Here is a 26,961-nt window from a genome sequence, read left to right on the forward strand (position 1 = left end):
GCGTTTTTGAGCCTTTCTCTTCCTCTCTGTAGAAACAAAGCAAGTGCTTGCTTCTTGCTTTATCTGCTCTGAAGGGTTTCAGGCAGCATCTGCTGCTCCCAGCAAAGAACGCTTAGTGCAAAGTTAATTCCTGCTGAGGCTGTTTGCTAAAAGGGAAGTCGCTGCTGGCACCGCTCTTTGCAGGGACACCAGCCAAACCTCGAGACGCCGGGGCTGCCTGGGGACGGGCTCTGGCACTGGGCAGCCTTCCCCGCCCTCGCGCGCTCTCCCTCTCCCTCTCCCCCCGGCAGAGAGAGCGCGAGCGAAGCTGCTGGGACGCCCTGGTGTCAGCACGGCCCCCCCTCAGCCAGCGAGGGGCTGACCAGGCGAGCGGCGGATGTTGGGGTCGGTGATTCAGATGGTGACAGGAAACCAGAAACTGGTTTACGATCCCCCGGAGGAACCGGCTCCGGCGTTGGTGGCTGCACCGTGAGCTGAGCGAGGCGATGGGGCAGCCGGGTGAGCGCGGCTGATGCTGCAGGTAAGAGGGGCCCCGGAGGTGACGGGGAGAGGAAGGCGCCCGGGGGGACAGGGTCACCGTGCGTCTCTGGGCAGCAGCAGGTCAGCCCGCCGACTTCGCTGGGCTTCGAGAGACTAGGCTGGAGCTCGGCAACCCTTTGGAAGAGGGCTTGGGGTCATCCCTGCAAAAGCCTTCTGCAAAACAACGCGGCTGGATGGTACTTGTCCTCGCTACTGCTGGGGCTGAAGAAGACTATCACCTGCCAAGATCCAAGGTATGAAAATGGCCCAAATAGACCTTCTCTGCAGCATTTTATACCCATTTGGAACCAGAGATGACAGTCTGTCCACTGCAACCTAGACTGCACTTCTAATGACTTTTTTTACATCTCCCGACCCAATCTGCAGATTAGATCTTGACCTTTTCTTCTTTTTTTTAATTATTATTATTATTACAATTTTTGTACACTTACATCCCCAAAACTTCCAGAATTTTTTTTTGGGTCCCCGTACAACAGGCAGGCTGCGAGGAGCTGCCCTCATCTCAAAACTGGTCTTTCCTGCTTCTGGCTCCCGCATGGCTACAGCTCCTGGGAGCACTGCAGCCTCCGCGCTTCCCCCTCCGAGGCCCGCTCCAAAGACAGCACACTTCTGCTTACACCTGCCTGGTTTCCCCCCCCCCCAGTTTCAGGTTTGATTGGCATCCTCTGTACAAATGCATCTACTTTACTGCATGTGGATGCTTGAGATTAGTAATCTTAGACGGAAGAAGGTGTATTGTCTCTGCACCGCTTTTCTCTTTGCTCAATGTTCGCTATAATGTGGTCTGTGAGGTAGAAACTCTAGCAAAACTGGTGGTAGCTATGGGATAATCTTGTGCGACTTTGGTTCATTTTCATTGCCCTGGACTAAATATGATGTTTATATATGTACACACTGTCTATATCTGCAATTCCTCATCTGGAGTCTGACCCAGACTCCGCAGCAATGGTGAAATATGCTGCATGGCTTTGATACTGCCTGAAACAAGGGAAGTTAAGGACAATTATAAGCTATTTCCATGAATTATTTCCTCATATTGACATGCGTATTATGATTAGGATTTTGCATTGTATTCTCTAGCTGGATTTTTGAAGCATTTTACAAATTGATAGTCTTTGTGAAAGCTTTGACTTATGAATTCCAATTTTCTCCCATCCTATGCGCTGCTGAAATGCATCTACTGCTCCCCTGGCAAAAAAACAGAGTTTGCTCTATTTAAAGTCTGTTTTGATTGCAGCTTTCCTAAGGAAACGTACACTAGCGTGAGATGTGGTAGCAGAAGGGACGCACAGACCTCTGGAAAGGAGCCTTTCAGAAGGCTCAGAATTGGTCATTGAAGTGGCTCCAACCACAGGAGCTGCCTTTGTTCTGGCACTTTTTAATTTCTAAATTGATTTTCTGTGGAAACGTGTGTGATGTCGGCAAGCAAAAAGTAGTGTTTCTTTTCTTAGAAATGTTAGAGACACTGAGTCAAGCTGAATATTGCATCGGTTCAGTAAGTCCCTGCGCTAAATCTCGTACAGCAGGTTTTTAATAAACTCTCCCCGTTACGTTTCATTCCAGTGACTCACCCAATCCATCTGAGTTAGTCTTAATTTATTGCAAATGAGTGCAGGCCGTGAAAATGGCTTTCTGAAGGGGAAAGGTGAAGACGGTTTTATATTTGCCTCTTGGACATCTTGACTAATAGGTTTAACACCTGACCTAAAATAGCAATTTCAGTCTTCAGCTTGCAGTGTAAACTCGCAGGGCGGGTTTGACATCTGCAAAGACTTTATTAAAAAGACTTAACTAGAAATACTCTTACAGAAAAATAGCTGTTATCACAGATGGCCACACCAACACATTCCTTGTGGATTTTCAGCAAAAAATTTAAATCTTAAGTATAATTCTTAAGTACTTTTAAAGGAAGTTTTTTAAAGGAAGTTTTTTGCCCTTTTTCCTGCTGTTGGAAAGCTGTTCCAGAACTTCCCTCCCTGTGGTGATTACAAATTTTATTTCTACCCTGTGCATATCAATATTCAGTTTATACCCACTCATTTTTACGCCAGTGTGTCATTTAAATTGAAATAGCTCCCGTCGCTTTGGTATTTCTCTCGCAGATACAGGGATAAAGCACATTAAAGTGCTCTCACCCTTCACTTCAGTAGACTTAAAAACCTGAGACCTTTCAGTCTCCACTCGTAAAAGAGATGCTCGGTTCCCTTGACTTTTATAGCGCGCCCTTTTACTGGGGACTGTCTGGGACTTCACTGTTAGATTAAACCCTTAATTTAGGGCTAGAAACCTTCTGCAGCAGCAGCCTGGATGAAAGCACCTAGCACGTATAGCCTGGACGAGCTTTTGCAAGTTTTCTAGTTCTTCCCATTACACAAAAATCTTTCCATTTGCTTTCTAAAAATATCTGAGGGCATTGGGGAAAAAAAAAAAAACCACATCCCGTGTCCAGAGAAATATCCCGCTGGCAAAAGCGGGCTTTCCCCTACTGGGGTGACTTCACGTTGCAGGAACGTCTGCTTTATCCAGGCTGCAGCCGGTTGTGGGGACGTCCCATTCCCGGGGGACGCCAGGGCCATGCTTGCTCTCGGTGGCACGAGCCCGCGGGGGAGACGCGTGAGCCGTCGCTGGCATCGGCTTCCTCATGCAAGGAGAAACCTCAGCTGGTGCAAAAAGAAGAAGAAGAAAAAAAAAAAGAGAACAAAGAGTTATAAACAGCACAGGCCATTTTGACACACTCTTGAATTTCACTCTTGAAGATCTGAAACTACGTAGGAGCTGTTTTTTCTCCTCTGTGTTTGAATTTAGCATCAGGAAAGCCAGCCCCGTCAGAAAGGCGTTTGCCCCGTCAGAAAGGCGTTTGCCCTGCGCGCCTGTCTCTGTCCCCGGCTGTCATGGCCGAGGCGCCCGGTAGGGCTGGAGCCCGTCTCCTGCGCCCGAGGTGGGAGCGAGCATGCCCGGGGTCCGTGCACCCGCTCCCAGGTGCCATCCTCACGATGTGCGAGCAGAGAGAGGTTTGGGATAGCGAGTGGTTTTTTAATTTTATTTTGGTTTTTTGGTTTCTCATCCCTCTGAGCTGAGGAATTTGATTTTTATTTGGGGAACGAGACCTGCCTGTACCTTAGGGAGGCCTTGTAGCGCAGCGGGGCGTTCCCGTGCGTCCGAGGGCGAGCTCCTCGGGGCGACGGCGAGCCCCAGAGGTGCGTGAGGTGCCTTCAATACCCCAGCGGCAAAATATTTCCCGTCTCGCGGGAGGAGGCTTTGTAGCGAGAGAACATACTTTCACGGGCTCGTGCACTGGCTGAATACGAGTGACGGCCTTCGGCCTGGCGTTGCGCTCATGGCTGCCACGAGGAGGGAAATGGCGGTGCCCTGTTCGGCCGCCCCCCTCGCTAACCCCATTTCAGCTTTCCGCGCACACGGGGGCCCCAGGTTTTGCTGGTACGTGACCGGCCCGCGGCGGAAACGCGGCCGTCCCGCCAGCGCAGGTGGTGACCTGCCCTACAAACAGGGGAGCCAGAGCCGCGTTTTCAGGCCCTGTCAGCTCCTGCCCTTCCTCGACGGTGGAAAAAACAAGCCAACCGCAAACCCCCAGCAGTGGTACGGGCCTTCGCGCAGTGACGTTTGACCGCTAGCGTTGGGTTGTTGTCCCTCAGTTGTGTCCTGCGGACCCTTCGGAGGGGACCGCAGCTGTTTGGGCCGAGCTTTCCGTTAAAGCGGGGCGGCGGGGACGCAGGAGGGCGTTTGGGCCGAGGACGGGCCTGTCGTTGTCTCGGGGGTCCGTGCACAGACGGAGGTGCTGAGTGAGGCAGAAGCAAGCCTGCGTTTTCTGTAGCTTCTTACTAACGCGATTTCCCTGAGCCACGGTGGGTGTAACGCGGCGATACGGGCTTGACTTGTAACAGGGGAGACGGGGCTGGGTTGGAGGGAAGCTTCCCACCCGCGGGGTAGCGATGTTCTGGCCTTTGGCGAGTCATAACATCTCCGTCGCTAGGGACCAGAGGCGAAAATCAGGAGAAATGTCCTCAGGTACAGAAAATCTGGCCTTGGGAAATGGTCAAAATCTCCGCAGCCCTGGTTTTCTATGGTATTTATAGAGCATGTCATATTTTGAAGGCAGGAAAGCCGGCAGACTCATGCTGACTATGGAGAAATGCTGCTGCTTGTGCGCTGGCCTGTTGTAGATAGGAGGGGAAGCGTTGGAGCCTGCTCGAAGCAGAAAAAAGTGTTGGGGATTTGGCATTTAGAGTAATTACAAGCTAAACATGCTGCAGGGAAGTAGCCAGAGCGGGAAACCTGGTGTATAACCTGGTATGAGTCTTCCCAGCTTTGAGTACTTCCAAGCCCATCAGTTGTGCCTCCCCTTCTCCATCTCCCCTGGGTACTGAAGAAGCATCCGCTGGAAACGACGGCAGCGTGGGCCGGGGGACGGCGTTGCTGGGCCTGGTGGGCCGTGGGGCGGCGGATCCGGCCTTGGGTCTCAGGGGTTTCCCTCTCGGCGGCTGTGTTTCAGGCTGGACGCCGGCCGGGCCATGGCGCAGGTGGAGGTGCTGTGGGCGGCCGCCTCGCTGATGCTGCTGGGCGCCGCCGTGGGCGCCTGCGTGCGGTGCCAGCTCTCCGGTAAGGCGCCGCGGGGCCCGCCGTGCTGGGCGAGGGCCGGGGGCAGGCGGGGGGCTCTGCAAAGACGGGTGGCTTCCCCGGGGCGGAGGGATGGGCGCTGCGTGGCCTGGGGGAGGCCGAGGGGCGGCCGGGAAGCACCCGGGGAGGTTTCTTAGCTGCAGTGATTTAGCCAAAAGCAGCTCCCGTCCGACCCCCACGTTGCTCCAGGAGCTCCCGGCAGGGATGTGGGCACCTCCGAAGCAAAGCCTGGCACTTCTCGACCATGCTACGTGGCCACTTTCATGGGTGTTCAGGTCAAAAACCCACCGCGAGTGCTGGTCTCTGCCTCCGCGGTCTTCTCACACTACCAGTGAGGAATTTCTGTGACCCCGTTGTACTGTCCCTCTCTGGTCTTTAACTCCTGAACTACCCTCTTCTAAGACCTTTTTTAAACTTTCTTTCAGCTATTAAGCGAGAAAAGAAGCAGAGCGAACGGAGGAGTCAGTAAGTTGCCTTTCACCATCGCGCTTCTCCAAATCTGGCTCACGCAGGGCCGAGCTCCCGGCCCCCGCGCTCCGACGTCTGCCGGCCAGGCACGTCCCGGCTGCAAGGGGGAACAGCCCTCCGGAGGCTTTATTTAAAAGAAAATCCCGGCATCTTGTGCTGCAGGTGTGCAGGAAAACACACCCTAGGCGTAGATTAGAGCAGAGGCTCCGGTGAAGTGGTAATGCCTTTAAAAAGAGTAATCCGAAAGAGATCGGAGCTCTGAACCGGAGGCCCGTGAGTCACTAATTAGGCTGAAAAAGCTCTGGAAAAGAGGAAGGGCAAATTCTTATCTCGTGCCATCGCATACCAAGGTGAGGCAGAGAGGCTCATAACTTCACCGACACAATCCTGCGCTTGACGGGTGCTAGTCGGAACATGTGCTGGAGGCAGCCACCGAGCCTGCAGCACCGGCAGCTGAGGAAACACCATTGTACACACGCACACATGCAGCCCCCCTTATTTCCTTCAGTAACAGACAAACCGCAGCTAATACACGATATAAAGAGAAAAGACAAGGCTGCTTTTAACCTCTGACAATGGAGCAGACGTGGTGCAGAAGGGCTCTGCAAAGGCCTCTGCAGGGCCGGCGGCGTTTGCTTCGGCCCCGCTCGGCAGCGAGCGCGCGGAGGGCTGCAGGGTGGTCAGCTGCACGCCCGTGGAGAAGCCGGCCCAGGCTCCGTCCCCCTGCGGGCTACCGCCAAAATGTCTTGACTTGTCGAAGTTCCTATCTGAATTAGGTCGTTTGACTTCAGGCTCATGATACTGCGTGCTCTTTTTCTAGATAAGTTTTTTAGTTTGGGCTTTTTGCAAGCAAAGCGATTTAATTATATGCATTTGCAGATTTTGCAATTAAGTGCTTTGACTGGCAGCTCACCTCCCCACCAGCCCTACGCCGTCAGCACCAGCCTGAGAAAGACCGGCGACCGGAATAAAGGGGGGAAAAGAACAGAGACCCTTCCAAGGTCCCAAAATTAGATCTAACGAGTGCTTATATCCACCCAAAGCTGAACGGGAGCTGAATCCCATTGTGCTCTGGAGAGCAGCCCTCGGGTGCTAACTAAAGAGTAAAGAGGATTACTGATGGTGTATGTTACTTCATGTTAATGTTAAGGGATCCTGGGAGCAGAAGGGATATCGGCTGAGGTGAGGCAATAGGGTTTGAAGCCATTTCACAAGCTAACACCCAGTTTTTCTGGGTGAAAACAGGATGCTGGCCTTCCAAGACAAACAAGCTACACCCCAAGTTTGGGAAGTACTTGAATTACTTCTGGGCCCTGTGGATTTGCCTTTGGTACTTTTGGAAGTGAGCCACCAGTCTGTGAGCACTTCAGTAATTTAAATACAGCTTAATTGGTGCATAAAGCATCAGAGTAGGAATTAATCCTAACAAATGATGTTTTCCTCATCCCTGGTCCTTCCCCAAGCTGACATAGGCTGCTCTGCCAATGATCTGTAGACTAAAGGGCAGAAGAGGAGGCCAAAGTGAGACTTAAAGGAAGACCTCTATGCATCACCTCGGGCAATATAGCAAGGAAAAGAGCAGGGACGCTGCTCCCAATTTGTTTGGGTCCTTGCGTGACGTGCTGAGTGATATAAGCTCGATATTTCAGTAAGCTCAGCTCAGCTCGGTGCTGTGCTTCCGTCTGCTTGCCAAAGAGGGAAGCCTCTTGCCTCTATTTTCCTCGTCGTATGCCCCCAAATCCAGCTGGCCTTGTTCCTCTTTTTTTTTTTTTTTTTTCCAGGCTTGAAAACCAGCAGAGGTTTGAGGTGATTCGAGCCCATTCCAGTGAGTACGAGGGCTGCACGCCCCTCGGTGCGTGGCTGACGCTGGCATTGCTGCCTAAGGGCCCCGGGCAGGCTGCGGTGCGCCGGCCCGCCTCTCTTTTCGTGTCAAAAGCCTTCAGTGCACAGAATGGCGAATATTGCCCTAAAAAGAAGAAGGTGACCTCAAAACCAGGCTGTCCAACCACACAAGACTGAAATTTTCAAAGCAGCCTCAGATGCTTCTAGGAATGTGAATTCCTAACACTAAAAAAAATTACCTTCACGTTGAAAATAAGTCACCAAACTGATGTCATTGAAACATAGAAGCTTATTAACTTGGGCTGCTCAAAACCCTCTGCTCACGCTGTCAAGACGGCGGTGTGGGATGAACCTGAATTGATAAGTGTGACTCATCTATCGTCGCCCTCTTACTGTTTCCTGCAACAAATTTGGTTACACGCTGACCTTTGATTTTTATCCTGATGCAAGCCGCTAACGGGGCGGGTAGCAAATGTCACCGTCCCCAGTCCCGCCGCCGCAAGCCAGCTGTGCGGGGCCGCCGCCTCTGCAGCGGAGCCCGGGGGGGCCAAGCCCCGCGCCCACCCGTTTGCTCCAGCTCTCCCGAGGGAGGACGGCAGCTGCGACCAAAGCTCACGCACTAGCGGCACATCTGTAATTTTAAGGGAAGGGTGTCGAAGCATAGAAGAGGTCAGCAAATGAAGCAAGCTTGGGGCAGGTCAGGAAATAAGATAGCAATTAGGACCGTAGCTTCCTCTGATGTGTGTTTACCAGCTCTGCTGCTCTTATAGACACAATCTTTTCTTCTATTTGTTTCCTGTCTTGGCCCATCATGTACTTCTGAGGATTTATTTGGAAGCTATTTCACTATGCCCTAGATAAATGCTTTCCAGTACCTGGAAATCGTGTAGATTTGATGCTCAATGTTGACTTTAAAACATCTGCTGCTGTAATCCTAACATCTGGTTTTGTTCTTAGTGCTAGCTACGAGAAGGCTAGAACAAATTAAGGAACCAGAAAACCTGCTGGTGACAAGGTAGGTAAATGAGCAAAACAAAACCTAGCTATAGAGCCAAGGTTAGGTGAAGTTTACCCAAAATATAGGTATGTTCAGGATTTGGGATTGGGTTCTGGATCCTACAGATCTGGCTTGGGCTATTCTGAATTTATTGCTAGTCCGTAGTGGTTTTAGTCTTTTTCTGGATTTTCTTCAGTCTAACTGAATTCTACTAGTAACTATTTAAATCAGAAGCAAGGAAATGAGCTGTCACTATATACAACAGGCCCACAATGAAAAAGGAACTGGTGTTCTTTGCTTATAACCAGTTTGACATGAGAAATCTCATCTTCCCCCTTATTAAAACCCCAGGAAATACATAGCAAAAATAACTCTGCTGCAATAACCAGGCATAGTTATTCCCACCTTGGGGTTTTATACAAAACTCTTCAGGGCCTGCTGCTTGGTGTGTTATAAAGTCTCAGGGAGTTTCATGGAGCAGCCTCCTTGCTTAGTCATTGCTGTAGCTTGTAGGATCGGAGACAGTTTGATCAGACCTGGGCTTTTAGCTCCCTTTCACTGTGAGTCCGAGCTGCGAGCAGATGCACAGCAGCATCTGCAGAAGTGTGTAGCGGGTTTCTCTCTTTCAGGAAAACCAATGAGGAACTCAGTGCTGCAAGTTGTGTTGGAAGTGGTGAGTATTTCTGCCAAGACGGTCATCTATTTACAGCTCTACGCAGGAGTGGGGGAAGCACCTAATGCAAAGCTCAGAAATGGGAACATTGCAAATCTCTGCTCATTTATGCTGGCGATGGCTGGGCGCTCCCAGCAGCCTTGGGAGAACGGAGCCTCCGAGAGGACGTTCACCCGCTGCCAGCACCCAGGCCCTGGGGAGGGCATGGTGGGAGGTGATCCTGGAAGCAAGCTGGATGATGATAAAATTAACTCCTGTTATTGGTACCTGCCCATTATACTTGTGGCTGATCTACCCAGGGCTCCAGGGGCAGCTGATAAGAACTAGACGTGATTTGACTTTAAAATCCAGTGGTTGTCCCGCCAGCCCTGAGCCTGCATGGGGCTGGCTCACCCGTGGTCCGTGCCGGGGTGGCCACGGCCCGCCTGACCCCGGCTCTGCCGCGCGTGCGTTAGGCAGCGGGTGCGTGGCCACCCCAGCAGCCTGCTGCTCTGCGAGCTTGAAGAGCTGCACAGAGGAAGAGCTGCTAAGGTCGAAATGTTTGGTGGCTCCATCATCCGACTCCTCCCAGGGCTCTGTAAGGTAAACCTGTGCTTTCTTCCAGGGAGCAGGGCTGAATCCAGGTACCAGAACTTCCTGAAAGGTAAATGCTGCAGCCGGGGACTTCTGGCTGCTGGGACATCTGCCGCAGCCGTGGCGTTCGCCCGGCTCTGTTTCGTGACGGGGGTTGAAGTTACGCAATGTTGCCGTGTCCTAATGGCAAACCGCTTGTCTCTGCAGAAGACCATCTGCAAGGGGATGCCACCTACGTGTAAGTCGCGTGTGGTCCTAGGGGCGCGGGGGCCGGGGAACTAGAGGGGCAGAAGGTGGCCGCCGCGTGCCCCCGGGATGGGGCTGGGACACGGGTGTCGCGGCCGTGAGCGGGGCACGCTGTCCGGGCCGCGGCGGCCCACGTGAGGATGGAGCTAACGGAGGTCTCTCTTCTCGCAGTGACCCGATATCCTTGGATTACTACAACTGCGTGAAGTTCCCGATGCCCCCGAACGGTAAGGCCGCGACGCAGGCAGGGCCGGCTCTCCCCGCAGCAGCCAGCCCTGGCCACCCAGGCCGTCCCGTGGACTCTGGGGCGCCCGTAACATTTCCCTTTTCTAGATCTGTGCCTTATTACTGCATGGCCTGAAGCAAACCCGAGTCAAAAAGGCACTTTAGTTAAGGAATGTAGCCACCTCTCTGGGCGTTAGGGGTGAATGAAGAGCCATCAGAAGCTGGGGAGAAGTGCAAGCACCCTGGAAAAGCCGGGATGTATCTCAGGGCAGGGTTCACGCATCAGCAGTGGCTGCACTCGGGGCTCGGCGAGAGCAGGGCCACGGGCACCTGCTGTGGTCTGCATAGGGGATCCCAGGACATCCACATCTCCCCCAGGGTCACAGCCGCTGGGGCCACCAACGCAAAAGCAATGGGTGCAAAAGCAGTGAGGGATTTCTGGTGCAAACCCACATGCTCTCACATGGTCTCTTCCCGCTCTGCCCTTAGTGTGCCAAAAGGGCAGTGACAGAATGAGGTGCTAAAGCTACAGCAAAGCTGTGTGAGATAGTTTGGGGGGACATCTTAGGAGACACCATCCTTTTGTTTCTTTATTTTAGTTATCTATTTAACAGTGAAAGTTCAGGGCAGCAGGTTGCACCTTGCTGTGGGGTAGAAGTGTTTGGGGCAGGCTGGGGCAATGGCCGGCACCACGGGTGGGTTCAGAAAGGGACCAGGGGAGTTCAGGGAGCATCGGTTCATCAGCCGGTTTCAAACATGACAGTCCAAAGGCAGTCTCTGGCTCAGGAAGCTGCCGATTGCACGAAACCCTCTATTCTCACCCCGTTTCTCATCGTCGTCCCTGGGTATCTGCTAATGGCCATCGCTGCGGCAGCGTAGCGGGCTGGCAGGGCCGTCCGCCTGTTCTTGCAGCTGTGGTTGACGTGAGCAGAGGTTACAGTCCTGCAGCGTCCTGCACGGATGCTTGGGAAATGGTGCGTCCTCTCCCAAAAGCTTTTCACCCAAGCAAGGCCTTCAAATATTTTGTGTTCCTGGTTTATGAGACAGTAAATGAAGATGGTTTTGTATCCTTTAGCAATTTGAACACTTTTGTAGCAGCCAAGGAAGTAGCTATAGGTAGCATCAGTGTGTGGTCAGTATGGTGCTGGCATGGGCAGTGTGCTCGGCTGACTCGCGCCTCTCCTGACCCGGCACGTTTTTGGGACGCCGAGCCCTCATCGCGCTGCACTGACCGTCCCCCTGCACCATCGCCGGGATGAGCCGAGGCCGTGAGCTCGGTGCGCCTGCCCACCGGCACTCGGCCAGCTTTGGAGACGAGTGGGAGTAGGCTGGGCAGCGGCGGCTGTGTTTACCCCGTCTGCAAAACCTTTCCGGCTTAGGCGCTGAGACCACATCCACTGTTGGGGCTTTGGTTGCGTTTTTGGCATCCGTGGATGTGAGTTTTGAGGTAGCAACACGCTGGCAGTTAGTCACATGGCTCAACTGCCCAAGAGAGCTGAAATAACCAGCAGCATACCAAAGCGCTTGGGGTTTTCTTTTTTCTTCTTTTAAATAGATGTTGGCTCCAAACGCTATTAGGTTCGTGTCTCTAGGAGCCCCACGCTGCCGGGGATTTAGGAGGGTGGCGGATGTCTCTCAGTGCGACGATGGAGCGGAGCTGGCAGGGCAGCGGATCCGGTTTCCATTTGTAGGAGAACAGTGTCATCAGATGCGCCTTGAGCAAAAGCCGGCAGCTCTTTTGCATGTACCGTGTGGTCGTGGGTGTAACAGAGCCCGGCCTTGCAGAACAGGGCTTTGCTCCGGGTGAGGAGTCGGGGTAGGTTTGAGTGGCTGAGTGCCGTGGGCAAAGCGCTAGCGTGCAGCTCAGGGGCAGGATCAAGTCTCTGCTCTGCCTCATACTTCCCACGCGACCTTGGGCAAGTCTCTTTACACCTCCACATCTCAGTTCCTTCTCAGAAGCTGAGAAGAAGCCCAAGAAAACACCACAGTCACCAGCTCAGCACCCACCAGGAAGAAAAACCCTACCCTAACTGCTAAGCTGGACTCCGTGCCTGGAGATGTATCACTTTCTAGAGCCAGGTCTCCTCCTGCTTACCTTAAGAGCTGTTTTAGGGCTAGTAACTCTGCTTATTTTTTATTCCCATTTGTAAGACCCTTTATTCTCAGGAGCTCCTAGCTTGGCTCCTAGCTCTCAGATCACTCAGAAGAAAATACTGTGCAAACCAAGGCTTAGCCGGCTGCCAGTGGAGTCAGCGACACCATTTCAGTGGTGCAGAGTTTGCCCAGTTTGGCCATGCTAGAGATGCCCTAGCCCTAGTTCAGCATGGCCTGTCATGGACACCTAATGCTTTTTTAGCTAATGTGTGTGTTTTGTTGTGGTAAATAACCCTTTCCCATGGGCAGGTGATACCAAAGCCCTGCAGGCACTTCCTATATCACCTGCGCTTCTGAAGTCCTTTTCCCTCTTTCTTCTTTCTGCCAGAAAAAGAGGAGGATTCCTATTCCTATCAAAATGTCATCGTTGGAGCATCTCACAGCTTCGATTTGGGTAAGTGTGTTGCTACCATGATTCACATGTGTTGTACAAGGTGCCTAGAAGCCCAGGCATGGACCAAGACCTGCTCAGTTAAGAGAAAAATGACTCCTTCAGACCCAGCTCTTTCCATGAACCCCATGCTGGGAAATCCTGTACGTGGGTGACTGGTGCAGTAAGAGGCACAACTGGAACAAAACAGGCCTGGAACATTTTGCTCTTTCTGTAGGGAAATACACAGTAATGAGACCTTATCAGCTGTCAGTTTATCTCTGAGCTGATCCCTTTGACTTGGAGGTCTCTGGAGCAATCCGGGAGCTTTGGTCTCTGCATTGCATCTCTAGTCCTTTCAGTGTTGCTACAGCCAAGATTTAATGCAGTTTCAGGCCCCAACAGATTTCTCATCGCTTCCAGCCCGAGAAGGCTGCAGCCAGGGAGCCACTGGAGCACGGTGTTGGACCATAGTGTCTGCTTAAGGGCTTTGAACGTCTGTCCTGGGATGTTGCTGTCAAAACAGGAAGTCACTTTGGTTTCCTTCAGTGCAGTAACACTGTTTCCTGCACTGATAAACCCTGCACCTGCTCCTGAGTAGCTTTGTATGGAGTGATTAGAGGAGGCAGGAGTAGCGGGAGCCACTCTGACCCCTATCCAAGCTTGCAGAAACCAAGCCACGTGGTCAGGACTGGAAAATAAATGAGGCAGCATCAGGAGACCTGCACAGGACGGCTGCAGCCTGGAAGCCATAGCCATGCGCCCGGCTGGAAACTCAGCCATGTGCCTGTCACTGGGTGAGATGGTAGAAGGGGATTTCACAGAGACCCATTTTTAGTCCACTTACCGTTTAGCATCATTCTGTCCAAACTTTTCTTAGTCACAGATGACACAGGAGACTATGAGAACAGCGCGGCGATACACACATGGAAACTGCAGCAAGTGGAAGGTATGTTCTCAGCAGCTATCTACTATGTATGGATAGGGCTCGTGGGTACAGTGCCCGTTGTGCTAGACCAGTATAGACCATGATGATGCAGACATCACCCCTGTCCTGAGGTGTTTTTTTCCCCAGTCATCCATGATAAACATTTAAGGCCATGTGCAAATTGCTACACACACTTGCAGTTGAACTTTGACATCTACTCTGACAGGGACCTGGTGTTTCTGGTACTTCCCAGCAGCTAGGCCTAAGATCTGACCACAAGCTGCTACAGAGGGATGTCACTATTCATGTCTTATATCCTCTTAAGTGACAATACTGTGAATATCCTGCAGTAATTATTGGTATTATTTCTTAAGACAACCTTTAAACAACAGAGTTTAATCTAACATGGGGCTTCCTGTGAAGCGTACGAGGTAGCCTGGCCTGGGAGGTGCTGGTGGATGCATATATGTATATTGAAGACCTTTCTGTGTCTGGTGTGGAAGCTGCTTAAGCAAACTGGTTCTTGTTATCCTGTTTGTGTACTCTCTAGATTAAATCTGAGCCCACGTGTTTGGCTCTGAAAAACTGTCCAAAATACCTGCTCGCAGAATGTTTGCAAATTTGTTACGACTATTTTGAAGCCCTTCAAGGAAACCTCAACACTGATACGGCATTTCTTAGCCCAGACACAGAAACATGTTCACCACCATGTTCACCACCATGTCAACACACTGAAGGCTAAAAATATTGTTGGGATGCACTGTATGCATATGTTGTGTATGTGTGTTTAGATCAACCCACTTATTGATCAGTACTTTCTTGTATTAACAACTCTGAATATAGAAAGCCAGGATGATGAGCCAGACTATGTTAACACGGACCCTGCATCAGGCCTTGCACCTCTGTCAAAGCAAAGGTAACGAGACCAAATGTCTGAGTTTACTTAAGGGTGGGAGGATCGTGTGTATTCCTAGGAATGACTGGTACTCACAGCAAAGAGCATTCGTGGTGCTTTGCAGCCCTGCTTCTTGGTATCGCTCACCAGCGATGTCAGACAGTCTTTAGCAGCCTGTGGGGCTGTCTGGGAAGCTCAGTCCGTCCCCCGGGCATGCCCCGGCCTGCTCTCTGCCATGCTACCTCTTTGGCTGGTGCCAAGCTGCATAACGCAGATTGTGGAGACAAATTTGTCCAAGTCGATGTCCCAGCCCCAGCGCTGCCCTTCTCCAACACGCAGGAATTCAAAGGTGCTTTAGAGCAGCTTTGGGCAGCCCTGTGGCCAATGTGCTGCAGACAGGAGCCTCCAAACCCCTCTGGTTTGTGCAGCTTGGAGGTAGAGCCCCATGAGGGACTCCCTGGGCTCAGCTGAGCGCTAGCTGCTCTGGCAGTACTGCATATCCTGCCCTGTTATCAGCAGCAACCTGATGTTGATGATACTGAATTACTCCAGGCAGTTAAAAATAAAACCTGCTGCAGAAAGATCTCACGGCACTAAATGAGTGGGTGATAAAATGCGGTGTGAGTAAATGCATGGTAAAGTATGGAAGAAAAACCACCCCAGATATACCATACACAGCAATAGGTTCTGCATCAGCTATTACAGCTCAGGAGGAGCTCTTGGAGTCCTTCTGGATGGGTTCTCAGTGAACATCTGCTGAGCTCTCAGCAGTAATCAAAAAAGCTGACAAATGTATATTAGAAAAGAAAGGAAGAAAATACCCTAGCACTGTGCTAATGTATAAACCTGTGGTGTGTCCGCATCGTCGTTAGTGTGTATAGTGTTCACCACCCTGCTCCAGACTGGCCGAAGACTCCAGCTGGGAGATGTGCTTGGCCACTATCACCCTGTTTTTCTTGGTTTTACTCTCTGAGCACCTGCAGAGGCCCAGTGTGATTGTCCTCACGACAAGTGCTGACCTCTCCAGTTACAGGAATTTACATGCACCAAACTGTGAGCACCCATGGTGAGCAGCCACCACCCAGTGAGATCTCTCTGAAGCCATGCAAAATATTTAAAAATTGCCCCAACCATCCAAAGCATAGTCACGCTAGGCCACGTTTCAGCATTAGCTTTGAACTTGAGTATTCTGTCCCTGGCAGCATTAACTCTTACTCGCAGAGAATTTGCTAGAGGGGAAGCTGCAACAGAGACAGGTTGTACGTTTTGGTCAAGGACTTCAGCGTGTGTTACCACGCGTGGCATGCAAGTCACTTCCCAACACCACACGCACGTGGTCTGGCCAACAACACCCTGCCCAGGGAGGGGAAGAGCTGCCTGGGCAGCAGATACAGCTCAGGGTGCTAACGCCTCCTCCCTGAGCAAGCTGAACGTGGGAACCAGCCCCACCAACATTGTCCCAGCTGCAGCAGTACTGCAATGCTGGGTGTCTCTCTTTGCTTTGGATGGAGCAAGTGAAAATAATATTGTAAAAATAGACTGTTTCAGATAGGGTTGTAGAGAAGAACCTTTCTGGAAGGTGTTTATGGAATTGCCAGGCATTCTGTTAGCTAAATATCTGGAGAGAAGGAAGCCAGATTCTCCATCAAGATAGGAAAAGTGCCGTAGGGTAACTTTTATAAGCAGTTCTGCATTTATTTCTCTTCCACGGAGAAATTTCAAGGATGAGGGGATTATGTTTCTGCATTAGTTGCAGCATGGTCATGCAGCTTCTTGATCTGATAATGGCTGCGTAGTGCTGGGCACTCCGGGCTGCTCCATTTGCTGTTTGTAACATGGAGAGTGCCTCCCTCGTTCGGAGGTTTGCGGAAAAAAGAGCAGCAATCAGAACTGATAGATGCCCAAAACGTTTAGCAAAGCTACTGTATTGGCCCTCCAGACTTTCTGGAGAGCAAATATCGAAGCAGCATGGGACTAACTCAAAAGTACCCCCAAATGTGATAAATGACACTGGGCAGGTAAAAGAGGGAGAAATAGCTGTCCTATGAAATGCTGGTGGTATAGATTTTCTGGGAAAACCTCCAGTTGTAAACTCTAGCAGCATGCTGTTGTGGCAATATCTATAAATAACTTATGGCACCTCTGCAAATCAATTAAATTTGCTAGCAAAAACTGTAACGGAGGTATTATAATGGCAAAAAGTGAATTGGCACAGTAATGCTGTAACACACACACACACACACACACACACACACCCTTACTGGGCTTACATGGAAGCTCTGCACGAAGGGAGGATGGATTCTTACATGGACTCCCGGCATCTCAAGACTCTTTGCACTGCTCAGGGATGATCATTAGGCAACGTGGCTGGGACATCTGCTTAGGTTTTAAAATTTTATAGTGCTTCAGAAATGTACCTCACTACCAACCACTGGAAAGACAATGTAACAGGCAGCAGAGTTAAGGTGAAAGTGGGCATTAAAAGTCAGCAGACTCACTTTGTTTTTTTTCCTCTTACTTCAAGTACATCACGTAAAATCTAAAGAAGTCTTCTGCCAAGCTGTAAGAGCATCCCCAGCGAACATGTGTATAAAGGAGAGCCTTCGAAACTGCAGTGCAATCTTTTCTCCAGATCATGCCCAAGATTATTTAGAAGGGATGCAGCTGAAGGGGAGGAATGCTCTGCTTGAAGTACCACAAAACTCCAACTGCAAACACGGAGCTGGAGAAAGCACTCTGCACGGCAGTGAATCCTGGCTGATCAGTGCAGCAGTTTCCAGGGCTAAGCCAAGAGCTCGTTATCCTCCTTCATTTCCCTGCACATCCACTTGACGGAGGATGGCTAGTCTGTGCAAAGTTTTCTCCTGTCAAGCATGAAATGAATCTCCAAATTGCTGAGCAATAATGTGGTCAACTACTTAATTTTTCAGGCTGAGTCATGCAAGGTGGTATTAAAACATAAGGATTATGGTTCTGTTGTAGTTCCTACACTCCCCTTCAGAAGCCGTTTCCAACAAAAGTGGAACCTGCAAGGAAGAGGTCAGTTTTACAACAGCAGTGGTTTTTCTGGAGCTAAATAAGACACCAAATGTTCACAAAAGCTAAAGACTAAAGAGGATTAAATCCCTGCTTTATCGACAGCTAGTAATTCATAGTATTTATCAATGGCAGCTCTCCCTATGCATCAGTATCTGTTTTATAGCAGTACGAAGACACTGTTAACAACTGAGAAGGTATGATTTGTTACTGCCAGCCTCAGAAACTGTACCAGTCTTTCAGAATTGCTGTAGGAACATCAGATCCGGAACTTACCCCTTGTCTCTTGAGCCCTGATGCACAGATCTGTCACTGTTGTTCCACTTATTTATTAAAAGCAAAAAGCCTTCAAAGAAAATCCAGTGTTTTATTACAGTTTGATATGATGCATATGTTGTCTTTTTGACTGGATGAGACAGACTGAGGTGGGAGCCTGTGTAGCAATGACGTAGAATGGTGTGCAGGGTCCTACTTGGAGTAAAAAAATAGCTCCTTTAAAGCCTCGTTTCTCAAAATTGCTTCAGAAAGCTCCTGTGCTTCAAGAAGGGACATGGCTTACCCTGCAAATCCCCATCATTGACAAGAACAAGCAGAGGAGATGCGGTGGTAAGGGCGAGTGAGCTCTGGAGTGGGAGAAGGGGACATCAGGTGCTTCCTGCTACAAATGACTTGGCTGTATTTTTAGCAGAATTAATGAGAACACAGGTGGCCATTGCCTGTGTCTCTGTATTTGAAAGAGCAAGTTTGATATTTTGTGAAACTGCAGCTGTAACACCTCTTCCTTCTGTTTAACAGTGAAAATACTAAACCAGAACACAAAGGCAGAGTAGGCTGGCTGGAATGTATAGCCAGAAGAAAATTAGCCTACTCTTTAAAGGTACCTTATTCACGCTTTTGGGGAGAAAAGCTGTGATGCTCTGTCTGTAAAAGGCTCAGCAGCTCAAGCCCCTTACTACTAAATTATTAATCACATAGTTTAAGTGTTTGCGCTACTAGTGATAATTTACTGGCTGGGAATCAAAAGGTAATTTTGATAAAACTTAGTGGAAGAAGAAAGTACTTTGAGTATCGCATCCATTATTCTTAGAGCTATTTCCTTTATTCCACTCAGGAGCAAGCTCAAACATGTCTGTGCTTTAGCTGTCAATTAATTTGCTTTCCTGCACTCTGAATTAAAAAGGATTGTCTTAAGGCTCTGTTAGATGAGCTTCAGGAAGTCTTGATGGGGCAATTTCAGATGTCATTACCCCTGCAGCTGAGTCAGAAGAAAGGAGGGTGTACCCAGTCGTTGCTTCAGCGCAAGGCCCAGTCTTTTAGACCGAAGCTGACTTATGCTGCCAGCGAAGATCGATTTGGTACTGAAGAGGCTGTGATGTGTGCAACTGGACGCTTGGGGTGGTAATCTTCAACAAAAGGGGCAGGGTGAATGGCAGACAGCAGTAACTTATACCTCTAGCAAAACTTGACTGCTGTAGTCAGAATAGACTTAATTCTATTAAGATGGCTCTGCTGGGAGATGTATCTCAGAGTTAGTGTGGAGGTGGTCAAACTCAATTTATATCTGCTTTTGCTCTGCGTTTCACACTTTATTGCTCTTCTATGCTTACAAGTGTTTTCCAAAACTGAAAAGCTGTAGTTTTTTGGTAAGGTGAAACTACAGCTAAAAGATATTACGTAACCTAGACAGGTAAGAACAGAGGAGGGTACTCAAATGCAGAGCATTCCAGAACTTGGTATCTTTTTTTTTTTTTTTTTTTAATCCAAAATAAATGGCTTGCACCATGCAAGCTTTCAAGAAATGTGTAATACTTCTATATATACTTGGTGAAATTTTCTTACTTACCCACAGCCCATAAACAGCACCCAATTGCAGCACTCTACCTCCTTTGTAACTTCATTAAATGAGAGCCTTTTTCTGCCCATAAGAGTATTTCCTTCGTGGTCTCAGTAAGACCACCACTGATAGCGGTTGTGATATATAATCACTAACAAAGGGATTAAACCTTTGTTTTGCCTGCTGTTAGGTCTGGGTACTATTGCCATAAGCAGTTTTGCTGATGTAGTAGAGAGAGAACCTTAGTGTTCCTCCTTACTCCGGACTATCACGGTCCTCTCCTCCACCTCAGTTATACCATGGGTAAGAGCTTTTCATTTAAAGTAGATTCTAAAGCTTTATTGGTCTAAATAAAAAAAAAAAAAGTACAAATCATTTTTACAATAGAACCTGGTTATTTTTCTGGCATTTAGTAAAACCAGGGGAACAGGCTCTTTGCACGCAGAATTCAGGACACACACAGAGTTGTTGATCTCTCACACCATTCCTCCACCTTCCAGAATGCAGGTTTCAGTTCAGTCAAACACTCTAGCTTGCTGCAGGGGCTGCCGTCTTCTGACATAATCTGGCCAGCAGGCCAGCCATCTGCAAGAGTGAGTTCACACCTTCCACTATCTTCATATGAGTATACCCAATTTCCTGGTGGTAAAGACATGGTCAAATCTTCTGTTTTTCTTAGTCTGTTTCATCAGCAAAATATTTTCTGGTCTCACAGTCTACATATAGTAAGACTAATGACAGTCCACTAAATATCATCTTCTGCTAAAAGACTAACTTCAGAGTCATGTGAACTTAAAAATAGTATATTTTCTAATAAACACTGTAGCACTCATAGTGCCATCACATTTTCAGATAGACCAACTGGAACGTTGTTCTCTTATGAAAGTCTGTATCTCCCTGCTTCCTTTGTAGGGAGCAAGGTGCATGTATTTGAGGACAGGTTTTAAATCTTAGTGGTTCCATTACATCAGTTTACTATTTGTCAACTGGCTGTCAATACTATTTAATATTTTATGATCTATTGGACTAGAATGAACTTGCTCTTGAAGAAAGTTCTCAAAAAGTTAATTGAGCATTTGATGTAATGGCTGTCTGAATTTATTTACATTTGTTATTAATTCTAGTTGAAAAATAAAGTGACAGCAGTGATTAGACTTTAATCTTCAAGTGACCATTCTTACTGACAAACAGATGAGGCAGAGTGGGAAAGCAAACTAATAAAATATTTGAAATATTTTTTGCACTAATATCTAGCAAATCTCAAATGGAAAACTCTGAGGCTGCTTCTATACTATGGATCGCACTGTCTCTTTAAAAAGGCCCCCCAAACCCCATCAGTAACTATGTTACTACTAACCTTGATAAATTCCAATTTCAGATATTCTGGCATTTGAAAGGTTTTACACACACGGAAGATATTGCCAATCACATCTTCTGGAGAGTATCCAAGTCGCCACAGGTGGGCAAGAATCTGTGCAGGTAAGGATAATTCAACATTTATCTGAAAAACTTATCAGGTGAGTCAAGTCTGTGTTCACTTTAGTGACAGCTGCATTCATCAGCTCATCTGCATGGTTTTGCCCTTATCTTAAAAAGCAAAGCATGCTGTGAAGTCTTCAAAATAAGCATTCTGTAGAGAAAAGATGTTTGACTACACAGACACAATCCATGAAAACCAACCTTGTATGCTTCATCAATATTTGCATTGATGCAGTGTTGTATCATTTCTTTCACAAGCAGAGGATGAGGCTCATCACACACCTATGTCAAAGAGAATATTAAATTTCAAGATGCTAGAACATCCTGCACTATGACATTCCAGTAGTTTCACTAAGCTTCTGTACAGCTGACGTATTGAATCAGACTTATCCTACAACACAGATTAAAATCACTGTAGTTTAAGTAATGTGACTTTCTGGTAACATAGCTATCATGCAGTGGCAGATTCAATAGCACTAAATAAGATCACTCAAGTGATAGATTCAAGAGTTACCACTGTGAAGTTTCCCACCAGTTATGTGATTCATGTGCTTTGAGATAGATGTAAAGCCAAAAAGTCTCAGATGTGCTGTTAGGGACTGCAAGTGCTCCCTGTCTGCAAACTGGCAAAGCACTTTCTAAGTTTTATACATCTCAAGGAAGGTCTCACACAGTTACAGGTGCTAGACTTCTGGCATCACTGTTTTACACTATTACTAACCTTAAAAACATTTTCACTGTTTATAAAGCCAAATCCAGAATGTGTGGACTGTAAGTTGTTTAATGCCTGTGAAAAGAAAAATTAAAATGTCAGCTATTTTCTGAAGGAAGTGCTCTACTTCCAGCTTCTCTCTTCAGGATGAAAATATAGACTTCTCAGGAAATTATGTCAAATAAGCAGCTTTCAATCAGACAACAGAATAAAGTGCAAATGTATGGAGATTTTGTTTCCTCCAGCAACTCAGTATCTGATTTTCATCAATTAATTTTTAAGTACAAGATCCACTTTTAAGCCTTGCAAAACTAAACAGTTTAGCTACTTTTGTGCCATAGATCACATTCCCTTTGCTTTTCCTCTCCAAAGATAAATCCCCCAAGTTTTTTGATTTAAACAGATGTTTGAAAGAGAGGTTTCACTGCTTTTCCTCTTTTACCTGTCTCATATCTCCTTGGGCTGTGAAAATAATGGCTTCCAGTCCATCATCTGTATATGGTACATCCTCCTTCTCAACAATTTTCAGTAGCCTTGCAAGGATTTGTGAATCTGTCAGCTTGGTGTAACGTAGGACTGCACACCGAGATTGAATAGGTTCTGAGGATAGAGATGCATAATTAACATTTTCTTCTTTTCTTAAAAAAAAAAAAAGTTTCTTTTCATCTCCAAACAGAATATAATGTCTCCTGCAGCATATACAATTATGTCATAGTCCTTCACTCGAGCCCAAATGCACTACTTGATTTTGCTGTGGTATGTGCAAATACATATCAAGCTCAGCTTCTATTCTGCTGGTTTTCTAAAGGTAGATGTTTATCATGCTATTTTAACTCCTAAACAAAAACAGTCTCTCTGCTATGTGTTAGCCTGTAGGCAAACTTTAAGATTTTTGTCACAGGAAGCAGGACAACAAAAGGGCTTAATACCCAGTAAACAATACACCAAACACATTTTAAACTGTCTCAGAAGCTGGACAAGATTAAGCTCAGAGTACTAATAGTCTGCTTCTGCAGAGATGCATAACATATCCATTAAAAACAGCTGTTCAGAGGGTTCACCAGCTACTCAAATATGCTCTTTTTTTATAAGCTGGATTTTCACGTGGTTTGAGTTTCAAAAGTACCACAGCTTCTGACAATAAGCAGGTTCAAGGTATTTCTGAAAACTACTTTGAAAGTTAGCCAACAGTATGGAGAACACATTACAGAAGCAGGGACTGGCAGCACTTTACCTATGATTTTATCAGAGGCATTACATGCAAGTGCAAAGCGCGTTGTTTTGGAATAAACTTCCATTGTTCTTCTCAATGCTTGCTGTGCTCCATCTGTCATGCTGGAGGAAAAAAAGGAGTTAGGACAGATTTTGTCCTTCTTTAACTGCAGCCTAATAACTATTTTTGTACAGGCTTCAGAATTTATTCTGATGGTGCTTTGTAAATTACTTGATATTCTGGCTTCGTAAACTAAGCAGCTTTTGCTAGGCATGTAAGCAGATCACCCCGCAATAGTCAGTCACTGAGACCTCCATAAAACTAACATACAAAATTAACATTAAATTATTAATACTCCGGATAATACCACTAAGAATATTACTACTGATAGGCAGATGCAGGAGAATGTGCCTGTTTTCATCCAGTGAAATTAAGTGTCTACAGTAAGCCAGACTCTTTTCAAACAAAAATAGCCATTGAACTGGATGATATTTCATGTCCAGCTAAATCCCAGAGTCCAGTATTCAATATCTCCTTTAAATACAGCAGTCTCTGCTTCATAGGAGGAATCTAAGTGCGCTGTTCCATGCATACCTATGTCTTACCAAACTGTTTTTGATAGCCTGATAGAAATAGCTGAGACTATCTCTGACAGCCACTTTGCAGACAGAAGATAGGCAGAACACATTTCATGTGGTAGCTGAGGTCAAGAGAAAAACAATGTACCTGTCTGCTTCATCAAGGATGATAATTTTATGCCGACCTTTTGGAAGTGTGACCTTCTGCTGGGCAAACATTTTGATTTTGTTTCTCACAACATCGATGCCTCTGGAACAATAATTCAAGTAATTCAACATCAGTTGGGTGAAGTTACAGAATAGATCTTATTCCACAGCAAAGGCTTAAGCATTCCTGAGCTCCCCATTCTCCGAATCACAGAATTGAGGTTGGAAGGGACCTCTGGAGATCACCTCATCCAACCCCCCTGCTCAAGCATATTCCCCCCCTGTTTTGTTCCTGTCCCATCAGCTGTGCCAGTGCAACTGTTCATGTCACCACGCTGTAAGCCAGACTGCCTAACTGATTCAGGTTTAAACCCCAATAGCCCTCCTTTCTGGAAGTTTTGAAAAAATAATTTAAAAGGTTATTTCAGTGACCTTACTTACAGCACTGCCACAAAAGCAGTTACGTTTGGCAAAAGGTAAGGTTAGTAAGTGAACAAGGGCAGAAGCTTTTAAGACTGCTTTGCCACTCTGCCAATACTTTACAAAGCTATGTCCACAGACCCAGCTGTAACTCAAAACAGTTTAAGAGAAATAGCTGGACAAACTGCATTATACTAGCACAATATGGACACTTTTCTAGACAAAGTCCCACCAAAGAGTTACTTTTAAAAATAAATGATTTTATTTTTGTTCTGCTTCGAACAATGAATGTCATACTTCTATAGTTCTTCCATAACTGATATTAACAAAGGCGGTACAATGTATTGTACTCATATACAACCTTCCATTATCATCCTCAGAATGCTTCAGGACAGGGTCTGCTGAAGGACTTGGGAAATATTATAATTAGGCTTTAGCACCTGATCCTTGGAAAAGATTCAGTGTCCTCTATGTACATAACGCACTCATCCTCCAGCTTAATCAACTACCTTTACAGCTCTAATTTCTATCACTTTTTGTCCTAAGCACTGAAGACTTCCATTCTAAACAACTCATTCTCTTTTCATTCTTAGGAAGATCTTTATGAGTGCAAAAGGATAACTCTTTAAAGTAAATTTGAGAAGAGAGTACCACTACAGATTCTGCACACCATCTGTTTATATTTTCGTGTTTCAAAGTATCTATCAAGTTCGTAAAACATCAGGTGATAATTGGTACATTAACAGATGGATAGCTAAAGATCGCCTAACTTTTAATTGGAAAAACTGCATAAAAAAAAAAGTATTAGAGACTTTACTGTAGCAATAAGCCTATCAAGGCTGCCTGAGTTCAACTAAAAATAAAAATGGATACTTGCTTCTTCATTAAGGCTATGACTAGATTTATACAGCCCTCATTCTCACCTGTCATTTGAGGCATTCAGCTCCAGAACAGCATCCTTTAATGCAGGACCAAGCAGAGCACGAGCCAAGCAGAGGATACTGGTGGTTTTGCCTGTTCCTGGAGGACCCTAGGAATGCAGCAATGGCTGTTAAGTTTTATGCCGTTTTCTAATTTGTACTCTCTGCAATGCTCCCCAATCATGAAAAATAGCTGCAGTGGAGAGAGAACACCAGACTAGGAGTTGCCTGAGTTCAGAATCCAGCCTCCAAGAGTGGACAGAAACACCGCAGGGAGAAGCACAAGACATGCTTCAATAGGCACCTAAAGGCTAAGTTAATTCTCAACAGAAGGTTATTTCTTGTGTATTCTGCCAAGAATATTGCTTTGTGACCATATAATCAAGATCTCTTTTACCCATACATTTGGGAACCATTCAAATCTACACTGGTAGGCTACTGTGATCAACTTCAGAAGCTAAGACCAACATACAGTACAGCATAGCAATACTTACAGCAATTATAATATTTGGTACATTCCCCTCTTTTGCAAAGACCTAAGACAAAACAATAAAAAAAATTATTGATATAAGAAAACTGGGACCAAATAGTTCCCAATTCTACTCCATTTTAACCACGAGAAAAACCTAATCATTTCTTTTCCTCCCTCCTGCTTCCATTTTTTTAACCTGTTTTCATGTTTTTTAACTGATCAGTTAGAAGTCAACCCCTAGAATAACATGGAAAGACTTAAAAGCACTTAATATCACAGTTTTTAGTACTCTTGCCTTTCCATTCCAATTGCTTTAACTACTTATTTGCTAGTACGAGCTTTCTGCTAACAAATACTGCATTCACAAACTAATTTATCAAGGAAAATATTTTTCTTTCAGTAGAAAAACCGCTAATTATGCTTCTTTCCATTGCAGTATAAGCTACGTTTATTCATTGAAATAGTATTATTACCATGGCTACAAGTTTTCTAACTCGCATCAAAACAGGGCCAATTTAAGCAACATCTCAATTTGAGAAGGAATATTTCTTTATAACATCGCTCAAGTATGTTCTAAAATATACGATTTCTACATTAAGTCAGAAAGTTTCTTCCACTTAAGTAGGCACCTAGAAACACAAAAATGCTTTTTTGGTCTGTGGATCTAGATGGAATTACGTTTTCTAAGCTAACCTATAAAACATAAAGGGGCAGCAACGCACCTCCAGCCTGCTCACAGTGTCTTCATTGCCAACTATTTCACATAGCTTCATGGGCCTGTATTTTTCTACCCTGTAAAAGTAAAACCCCGGACGCTTAAGCACATCTAATCAAACTTTTAATGGTGTTTTGCACCGTTCACAAGAGGAGGATTACATTAAGACAGCACACAGCAAAGATGGCTTGATGTGTCTCATGTAAAAACCCTGGAGGGTCTCGCTCCTCCCACTGCCCAGTGCTTTATTCCACGGCGCTAATTCCTCAAATCTTGCTCTGCTCCAGTTAGTAACTTTTGTGAGGACGAAGCAGGGAAGGCAGGATGGAGGCCGGACGCCAGCACACCCCGTAGGCCCGCTCTCAGCCCCAGGCGCTGCCCGGCCCCTCACGGGCCCTTCCTGAGGCGACGCGACCGCGCGGCGCTCGCCCCCGCCTTCCCGCCAACGGCCTTGCCCGGCCCCTCCGCTGGCGCCAGCTGCCACGCGCCCCTCCGCTCGCCCCATAGGCTAGGCCCCGCCAAGCCCCGCCTCCCGCCGCGCTCTGCTCCAATGGCCGCGCGCCCTCGGCCCCTACTCCCTCCCTAGCCCCTCCCCCGCCCGCCCGACGGCCGCCCCGCGCTCTCCCCTCGCGGTCGCCCCCGGCCCTCACCACGGCAGCTCGTAATGGCCGCTGGCGGCGGCGGCGGCCGCCGGGGGCTCGGCGGAGCCCCGCTTCTCGCCCGCCGCGGGCCCGGCCTGCTCGCCCTCCGCGGCCTCCGCCTCCATCCCGGCGGCAGCTGGCCCGGCCCTGCCTTCCCGCCGTCCCCGCGGCGCTGTGAGGGGAGGGCGGCGCTCCCGGGCCCGCCCGGCGGGGCGGGGCGGGGCGGCGAGGAGAGGAGAGGAGAGGAG

The 26,961-nt window shown here is 47.7% G+C and overlaps 2 protein-coding genes across 4 annotated transcripts; one reads left to right on the top strand and one right to left on the bottom strand.

Moving 5' to 3' along the window:
- Nucleotides 1-17,940, top strand: LAT2 (linker for activation of T cells family member 2). 2 transcript variants are annotated; one of them, XM_064523437.1, is made up of 13 exons: nt 1-520; nt 5,051-5,157; nt 5,601-5,640; nt 7,425-7,495; nt 8,443-8,500; nt 9,112-9,155; nt 9,760-9,798; nt 9,936-9,966; nt 10,146-10,201; nt 12,682-12,747; nt 13,604-13,672; nt 14,495-14,567; nt 17,071-17,940. In XM_064523437.1, the coding sequence occupies exons 2-13, from the start codon at nt 5,070-5,072 to the stop codon at nt 17,087-17,089; spliced, it is 654 nt and encodes a 217-aa protein (XP_064379507.1). In that variant the 5' UTR covers nt 1-520; nt 5,051-5,069; the 3' UTR covers nt 17,090-17,940. The 2 variants fall into 2 exon arrangements, with proteins under 2 accessions (XP_064379507.1, XP_064379508.1); XM_064523438.1 differs by having other exon boundaries at nt 3-520; nt 7,425-7,468.
- Nucleotides 16,927-26,938, bottom strand: RFC2 (replication factor C subunit 2). Of its 2 annotated transcripts, none has more exons than XM_064523436.1 (11): nt 26,723-26,938; nt 26,080-26,149; nt 25,380-25,421; nt 24,889-24,995; nt 23,547-23,648; nt 22,842-22,942; nt 22,050-22,207; nt 21,617-21,682; nt 21,097-21,177; nt 20,774-20,887; nt 16,927-17,572 (listed from the first exon to the last, which is right to left on the bottom strand). In XM_064523436.1, exons 1-11 carry the CDS (start codon nt 26,836-26,838, stop codon nt 17,498-17,500), a joined length of 1,032 nt encoding a protein of 343 aa, XP_064379506.1. In that variant the 5' UTR covers nt 26,839-26,938; the 3' UTR covers nt 16,927-17,497. The 2 variants fall into 2 exon arrangements, with proteins under 2 accessions (XP_064379506.1, XP_025963042.1); XM_026107257.2 differs by lacking the exon at nt 16,927-17,572 and adding an exon at nt 19,741-20,055 and having other exon boundaries at nt 26,723-26,936.
- Between the last annotated feature and the right edge of the window lie 23 nt (nt 26,939-26,961).

This window comes from Dromaius novaehollandiae, chromosome 19 (genome assembly GCF_036370855.1).
Source record: "Dromaius novaehollandiae isolate bDroNov1 chromosome 19, bDroNov1.hap1, whole genome shotgun sequence".
Classification (NCBI taxonomy): Eukaryota; Metazoa; Chordata; class Aves; order Casuariiformes; family Dromaiidae; genus Dromaius; species Dromaius novaehollandiae.